The 8,914-nt window shown below is 46.9% G+C and overlaps 1 protein-coding gene across 1 annotated transcript in view; it reads right to left on the reverse strand.

Moving 5' to 3' along the window:
* Window positions 1-6,130, reverse strand: part of T265_04548 (hypothetical protein) — a gene marked incomplete at both ends in the record, with an annotated part of 61,374 nt that extends 55,244 nt beyond the window's left edge. The window contains one exon of the mRNA XM_009169312.1: window positions 6,044-6,130. Coding sequence (XP_009167576.1) covers window positions 6,044-6,130 — 87 coding nt within the window. The remainder of the gene's footprint in view (window positions 1-6,043) is intronic.
* Window positions 6,131-8,914: the final 2,784 nt, after the last annotated feature.

An 8,914-nucleotide genomic window follows, 5' to 3' on the forward strand; every position in this document is an offset into this window, starting at 1 on the left:
GATCATGCTACATGTGACTATGTTTTTGTGCGCGTCGATGCGGTCAGAAAGCCCTTACAACCGCCATACGAAGGGTCTTTCAGAGTCATTTCTCGGAAAGAAAACTTTTGTCATTGATCGTAACGGCCGCAAAGACACTGTTAGCATCGATCGACTAAAAGTTGCTTACATGCACACACGACCAACCTCTGATGGCGAGCATACTACGACCCCCTCCGTCACACGATCCCTCCTTCGACCAGTGCCACCACCAATACCACACACACTCCTTCACTCGCAAGATCTGGACGATATTGCAAACTTTCTGTTCGTTTCAAAGACTAACTGTCGTGACGCATTTCCTTTTCGAGCGTCTTGCTCACCCATTTGACGCTCTAGGGGGGAGTTCTGTAGCACCTGTAAACTGCTCTGTTTCATGCTCAGTATCTTCTTTTTCGCCATCATTATCAGTAACATCGCTGTACAAAAGTTTGTTTTACTGAAATACAACCGCTACCGCCCGCTTGTTGGCTCCAACGTGACTTTGAGACTTTTGCGGAGTGACTGGTGTTGTGACCGCCGGTTGGCTATATTTGACCGCTGCTAACACTAAACGTGAACAAACATTTTAGCTACAAACACTGAACTAATATATTCACACTTGTGGATTAACCTTTCGATCACCGAAGATCTGGATTACCAGGAAGATAAAACTATTCTTGGTGTGGTGGTTCAACGGAATACGGAACTACGGAATCTCCTATTTTGAACCGTGAGTCAAGATTTACTTGGATTTTTCTCCTTGTGACTTTGTACCTGGCTTACATCAGTAATTTGTTCAGTTCACTAGAGACTCCATAGGGCCGTTAACCACTACAACCTACGTCACCTGTGGCGTAGGCGTGACATCAGCTTTTCTGTCAAGGGTCGAGTTTACAATGCTGCGGTGCGCTCCATATTACTATATGGATCAGAAATCTGGCCGCTGCGCGCCGAGGACGTCAAAAGACTCTCAGGGGTTGACCATCGACGTCTTCGGAGCATTGCCCGAATCTGGTGGGAACACTGGATCAGCAATTATGAAGTACGTCGGATGGTATTCGGGAGGAATAACTCATCCTCGATAGACGAACTGATCACATTGCATATGTTGCGCTGGCTTGGCAAAGTGTTGCGTATGCCAGTCGACCGACTTCCTCGAAGGGCTCTTTTCGTACAACCACGTGAAGGGTGGAAGAGAGCCAGAGGCGGTCAATGACTTGGCAGCGAAGTATGAAAGCCATTACCAACGAACTCAGCTGCGCTGGTCACTGCCCTCTTCCTGTATGGGGACCCCGAGACGAGTACGCGGTTATTAAAGCTGACAATTATGATTATGATGATCGTGCAGTGTATAGCTGATAAACTGAATTGAGTTGATCCAAAGAAACCCATGTGCTGTGTTCACGGAAAGAATTATAATGGATTGCGGACACAGAACACTTGAGCCGAGCTTCGTGTCCTGTCTAATATACCACTGCCCCAGAGAAAGTTAGTGCAAACCTTTAGTGGTTGAACGTTGCGTGCTATCAGTGTGAAGTGTCGTGGAGGGTACGATACCGTGTTTTACTCGGGATTGGTTCAGTTAAATCCTTTGGTCTCTGAGTCTGTCGTGACTCTGTATGGTCTCCGTCTCTGCGATGTGCTAGACTCTATAGTACTGTGGTAGCTGCTTTGGTGTGTCAGAGAGTCTGCGCGTATGCGTATCGGTTCGTCGTTCCACCATCAATCTGGCGTGTGACTTGAGTGGCTGATTTGGTGCGTGTCCGATTGATTTGCTCGCGTGAGCGTTGTGGGTTGACTGGATATGTACTCAGTTGTTTGCCGACCCGCCGCGAAAGCGCACCAAGTTGACCGCGTGCACGCGATACACCCGTCATTACTTACGTGTTTTTCCGACTTACTGTGAATTACAATAAGTACAAATTGTATTGAAGCATAAGGAAACTTATAACACCTTTCTGGGTCGTAGCTGCCATGACACCCGGAGGAGGCACTGGGTTGCCCGAGCCTAGACAGGAGCAGTGCAGATTTGAAGGTTGGGTTCAAACTATGGACCTTCCTATCACGCCTTAAACCACTGTACACCTCGAGCTGATTATCAGACAGAAATGTGTTCTCTCGTCCTTCGTAAGCGCTGTGCGTCTCAAGTCTTATTTACTTACTTCTAATGCCTCGGGGTGGAAGTACTAGCCAGTACGGATACTGAGTACGCCAAAGATATGGCTGCGTCTGGCCGTCAAGATGAGACTGGGCTGCTCTAACAGTCATACGCCAACCACCGCTGGGTTTTGGTTAGGTTTTTGTGTCCAACTCTTTGGCCGAGGGCGCAAATCTTCCCCCTATCTAAGCCTGGGAGACTAGGCGGTATCTTAGCTCAAGTAAAACCATGAGTCTCACACATAAAAATAGTTTAATGTCAATTCGGTCATCGGTGGCATCCGCCGGACCACCTCACTTGCTGCATACAGTAAGGCGAGTAAGGGAAAAACTTCGTTTCCACCGGTGGAGTTGTTTATTAGAAAACACCAACCAAATAGTCAGACTACTGGACCGGAAAGTCGGACTCTCATATGCATCCAGTTTTTAAAAAATGAATACCCGTCTATTTCTTGAACTTTCCAGGATATTCATTGGCCATTACGCAATTGTAAAAGAATGCTGCAAAGCAGTTCCACAATTTCTGTAACAAATCCAACCTTCCATTAGATCAATGCGGAGTTACAGAAAAACCACACACTACTGGCATTCCTCATCAATAGTATCCACCGTTAAATCGGTACCTCCTTGGGTCCATTTGTGAGGATTGGCAGATCCCTTATCCATCCATTACCGCATCGGTGGTCAGAAACCTGAAGATGCCTCACATCATCTGTCCACAGCTGCCATGTCCCGCAGCCGTACAACGCCCTTACTGTAGCCTGGTACATGAGACCCTTAAGACCCAGTGACATGACTTTTTGGCGCCACACGTAACGCAAATTAGCAAACGTGACCCAACTTCATGGATAAATACAGTTTTGTCAACCAGTTTATTTCAACAAGTTTGCAGAAAAGGATATGCAATGAAAGGTTGTGAATATCGTACGCAGTTAATATCCAATATTTTAGGCATGTGAGTTAACGGGGAGCTCTCCAAAAGCTTTCCCACGAGCAGTATTATCGGGCGAGGACGTCCAACTGCTTCAAATTTGTTTAATTTCGTGACCAATGAGATAATGAGACGAACACTTAGAAGAAGGCTTAATTTCGGCGTTCATATCCTTTCGAGTGTGAACCTGGTCGCCCTGAATGTGCAGACGACATTGCTGTCACTTTTGGAAAAGAGAATAAAATGCACAGCCTTTGAACAAGCCCCTAAGAATTCAGAGTGACATCGGGAGTTGTGGAACACCATATCTGTCTAGGAAGTCGCACTGTCTCTAATGGTAGTATAACAGACGAAGTGAACGCGTGAATACCGAGTGGCAGACCTATGTTTGCTGATTCACGCCACTTGTGGCTCCAAATAGGTATCCCAATAGATCTGAGGGTACATGTATCAGACTACAACACGAGCTGTATTGTTGTACGGCTGCTATACCTGACTACTTCGGGCGGAGGATCTGAGACATCTTTAGATTTCTGACCAGTGATTCCTCAAAGTATGGTTGGGATCCGCGCGAACCAGCAAATTCACAATAAGATCACAAGACAGGATTGTGATGGGGCACTACAAGCCCAGTTGTTTGGGCCGTCTCTTACGCATGAGTGACAAATTGCCGAGATGAGCACTGTTTTCCGTGCCTAGTTCGGTGGCCGAAACCTAGAAGTTGACGAAATTTGACATGGCAGAAGGGAACGAAGACTGTAATTAGAAGCTTGGGCGCTGTTGGATCTGTGTGCCTTCTAGGATGGGGTCCACGTTGCATTCCCTGTACTTAGCTGGAAACACTGAACGAGATGTGGCGGCTAACCGATGTCAGTGGGGACGGGGCAGCCTTTTCCAACCTTCAACAGTTGTGCCGCAGATGTGTCATCAGTTTAACTGTCAACGATAGAATATACAATTCCACGGTCTGTCCTGCTATAGGGCCGAAACGTCGCCGCTGTAAAAAGGATCTTCGAGAACTGTCCGTGTATAACCATCAGTGTCTAAGATGTACTGCACCGGTCTGGTGGGAACAGTGGATCAGTAATGTTGAAGTACAGTCTCCCTCGAAAGACCTGTTGGTCATATTGCACAGTTACACTGGTTACTCTATGTACTTCGTGCGCCAGAGGACAGTTTGCCTCGTATGAATCTCTTCGCCCAGCCTGAAGGAGAAGATCAAGTCGAGGTCAGTCCAGGTATTGGCAACGAAGCATGATCCTCACTAGTCGACTCACTTGAGTTGGCAACTACCGTTTTTCCGGATGGGGACCGCAGGACAATACAAACTAATGGTTGTGTCAGGTAGCCATTGGCGCTCTTGCATAAATCCTCTATCTATCACCTTTACTGCGTAGCTCTCACCTTGCCCTCTTCGGCGAGCAGGTGCATTTGTGTTCTGTGCACGAATTAGGCTATCGCCTTCAACACGTGGCCCTCATTCCCTCATTTTCCTTACCCTCGGTGAAGGAAACTGCGACGGCTAAAACCGATGCACATCAGTGCATGGTTTGGGAAGTGAAAGACAACTGAAATCAACCGCCGCCTACATATGTGGGCGATGTGGTCCATCTGTGTTGAACATAGGCTCGCCTACGGGGAGAGGCGCCGCATGGCCAGGCGGCTTCGGCTGTTTCCAGAATTAGTGCTGCTCAGAAAGTCTGTGTTCAGCACATAACTGTACCAGGCGTTCGCTCCTGTCCGTGTATATCAATCCCAATCCCAGACGACCACCCAAATGAGTTAATTCTACCTACTTCCATATTCATAAATCCGCTAACAACAATATCTGAGCTCGCTGACCGTCTCAGTAGGGAGCGTATTTTCCGGAGGGAAATTGAACTGCTCCTTGAAAGCAATGGATGGCACCACGAAGTCGCAGTCGAAAACCATTTAAAACCCGAAAGAGAGATTTAGGTAAACAATGATTGCGTGGAAGTGTCTTCCTATAGATACAGTTGACACAACCACAGGAGACAGATTTGGCATACTCCTTGATTAGCTTCAAATCAGAAGTCTGGACATCATAGTCATTGCAATAAGACTATATCAGTGTCGCAAATAGTCCGTTTAGAAGAATGCGGTGGGACTTACAAAAACTGCCCATCGAACGATTAACTGATGACTAATATTATACCTTCTCTCTCGTACGCAATCTACCCGATCAATTCAGACCACTAAAGGAATCGTGGAATAATTTTCAATGGAAAGTGGGACCGCCACGAACGCCTTTTGAGCGACAACGGATAGGGTGAGTTCTCATGTGTTAAAACCCCGAGTCCGTGCAATGATCCAGAAAACAACTTCTCGCACTATTGTACATAATTATCCACATAATTATCTGAACTAGTAAATCCAGAACTTATATCAAAATTGTGGACGAATGAATCGGCAACTCACATCGCCCGTAGGAGACTTCAGACTTGGGATCCATCCGAGTAACCCTTCGTGTTGTGGCTGGTCCACTTTTTCACTTGTTTCTGCGACAGTAATTCTATTTACCGGTGTCATTAATTAATTGTAACTTACGGCAGTTCTGTCTCGGAGCTAGCATGCTTGTTTTCCTCTTTAGTTGACTCAGAAGGGTCATCAATGACATGTCTATAAAATCAGCTCGTCACTTCCATTGATACTTACGCCATAAATTCACTTAAGCTATTGGCATAGCTCCTAAGAAAGTTCTGTTTCAAGATATACTGAGGGACTGCGCACATTCGCTTACCATTTCGTCAGATCAGAAACAACACGCACGTAACAGGGGACCAAACTGATGCCTCTCATACGATTGGACAATTCGGTGACGTCAGGGGTTCACTGATTGATACACAGGATCGAGGCTTTCGCCCAAGTTCCCTGGGTCGGTTTCGTTCTTGTCGTTCAGCGGCTTTCGTTCACCTGAAAAACAGAAGTGGAAGAGGGTGTAGCGCCGTTCTTTATGTTCTCAGCGCGGGGCAGTATGCTTGCCAGCGCGAGGACTCGCATAAATAAGTGTATAACAGTGCTTTACACTGGGTTCTAGAAGGAGCGTGGACAACCGTCGGAGGAAGGTCATTCCACGCAGCTACTACCCGAAATGAGAAAAAGTTTGTCCAATCAATGTGTGCGCTCCGAGCTTGAAAATCTTCTTACTATGTCCCCGCCGTGTATTTGCTGGGTCAACGGTGAAAAATCTGTCTGCCAAGCTTTGTTCAAACAGGGCATACGTAAGAATTAAGTCTCCTCGGAGGCGACGGTACTACAGGGGAAAGAGATCAAGCATCGCGAGACGCGTTTCTTAGCCCACGGATTTGAGGCCGGCAACATTTTCCGTAGCGGTTAGCTGGACACGCCCAATGAGGGTGTGAGGTCTTTCGTGCGTCCTGAGTAGACAACTTGGTTGGCGTATTCAAGGAGCGGTCCGACGTAGGCCCGATAGAGTTTCTGGAAGTCCACGCAAGTAATGTGGGAGAAGTTGCGCCGAATCATCCATAAAATGGCGAATACCTTTTGGACCGATTTTTTATGGTGCAGTGAGAGGGACAAGTTTGAGGAGAGCCATATACCCAATCCTTTTTGGCGTCTATCCTTACGATGTTTTCTGGTCCTTCATCACCATGCGTGACAAGGGCATTTGCTGAGACTCTTCCAAATAACACGTGGACGTGTAGCCACCAAGTCACCCACATACTTGAGCGTTTTGCTCACAGTCGCTCACTGGATCACGAGACTTGTCTTTTTCCATGCCCACAACCACGTCACATCAAGGTAACTCATCAGACGTCGATTGTCTACATCGTCTAGTATGCGTAACAGCTACTTATGTGCTGACACACACGCACACGCAAACGGGCCTACATATAGGAAGACCGAGACAAGCCAGTACACAGACTCGCGCGCGCAGGGAGCAGGAAGTCAACCTTTCCACAGGTCCATGGGCAATTACGGAATGCGTGTAGCAGAGAACAACGCGTTCCCGCCGCCCGGAGTTTGACTAAAAAACTCCCACAGATGATAAGTTCCTTTTTTGACTTGCTTGCATTTCGCATTGTATCTATTTTTATACGTGTTGCACCCCTCCACTTTAAACCATGCTAAAAAACGTTTATTAGTGCATACACCTGATTTAGACTATGGACAGTAACAACAGTGCACTAATACATCTCTAAATCAACATAGAACGCTCCACAAATTCATGTGCTCGTCCAAGGACTGAGTGACGTTTTGAATAACTGCAAGTTGAGGAGCATAAGCATACGTTTTTGGCGTGCGCAGTGCATACCAACGAACGGGATTACTTTAGTTAGCTCATCAAAAAGCACTCGCGCCCTCTTCTCTTCGAAGATGAGAACAATTTCGTCCGCATATTCCAGACTATGTGAACACCGCTGTCCGGAAACACTTCATCGTTAGTTTCATTTTCTCATCGATGAAAAAATTAAGAATGGAGAGTGTGGCATCCCTGACGGACAGCGCTTGTGTGTGTGGAAGCATTTGGAGAGCCTTCTATGTCTTTCTTTACCATGTCCGCCTCCCTAGCGCGTCCTGTCCACAACTATGCGAAAGGCTGTGCGGTTGACAACCCTCACTTCATCTGCATGCCAAACTCCCCCCAGTGATACCCCCACCGCATGCTGAACCTCATCACCTGTCTTCCGCAATGGGGGAAAGAGGTAATTAAAATGGAAACAACTTTTGTCTGACGTCCTGCCACCGGTGTGAGCCGCATTGTTTATCTCATGTATCTCCGGCGCTCCTCCTTTTAATCAAAGAACTCATAGAAAGCAGACCGGAAAATGCTGCAAGATTCACTAAACACATGTGGTGGGACGCTTCAGAGGCATCTCCAATCGGAAGACCACTACGCTTAAATTTAGGCCGTAACAGCGCTATTATGAAGCCACCTTGTTGTAGAACGCCAACAGAAATCTCTTGGCGTCTCGGCAACCTCCGAGCTAAACTCCCACAGATGATAAGTTCCTTTTTTGACTTGCTTGCATTTCGCATTGTATCTATTTTTATACGTGTTGCACCCCTCCACTTTAAACCATGCTAAAAAACGTTTATTAGTGCATACACCTGATTTAGACTATGGACAGTAACAACAGTGCACTAATACATCTCTAAATCAACATAGAACGCTCCACAAATTCATGTGCTCGTCCAAGGACTGAGTGACGTTTTGAATAACTGCAAGTTGAGGAGCATAAGCATACGTTTTTGGCGTGCGCAGTGCATACCAACGAACGGGATTACTTTAGTTAGCTCATCAAAAAGCACTCGCGCCCTCTTCTCTTCGAAGATGAGAACAATTTCGTCCGCATATTCCAGACTATGTGAACACCGCTGTCCGGAAACACTTCATCGTTAGTTTCATTTTCTCATCGATGAAAAAATTAAGAATGGAGAGTGTGGCATCCCTGACGGACAGCGCTTGTGTGTGTGGAAGCATTTGGAGAGCCTTCTATGTCTTTCTTTACCATGTCCGCCTCCCTAGCGCGTCCTGTCCACAACTATGCGAAAGGCTGTGCGGTTGACAACCCTCACTTCATCTGCATGCCAAACTCCCCCCAGTGATACCCCCACCGCATGCTGAACCTCATCACCTGTCTTCCGCAATGGGGGAAAGAGGTAATTAAAATGGAAACAACTTTTGTCTGACGTCCTGCCACCGGTGTGAGCCGCATTGTTTATCTCATGTATCTCCGGCGCTCCTCCTTTTAATCAAAGAACTCATAGAAAGCAGACCGGAAAATGCTGCAAGATTCACTAAACACATGTGGTGGGACG

The sequence above is a fragment of the Opisthorchis viverrini genome (genome assembly GCF_000715545.1).
Source record: "Opisthorchis viverrini unplaced genomic scaffold opera_v5_75, whole genome shotgun sequence".
Classification (NCBI taxonomy): domain Eukaryota; kingdom Metazoa; phylum Platyhelminthes; class Trematoda; order Opisthorchiida; family Opisthorchiidae; genus Opisthorchis; species Opisthorchis viverrini.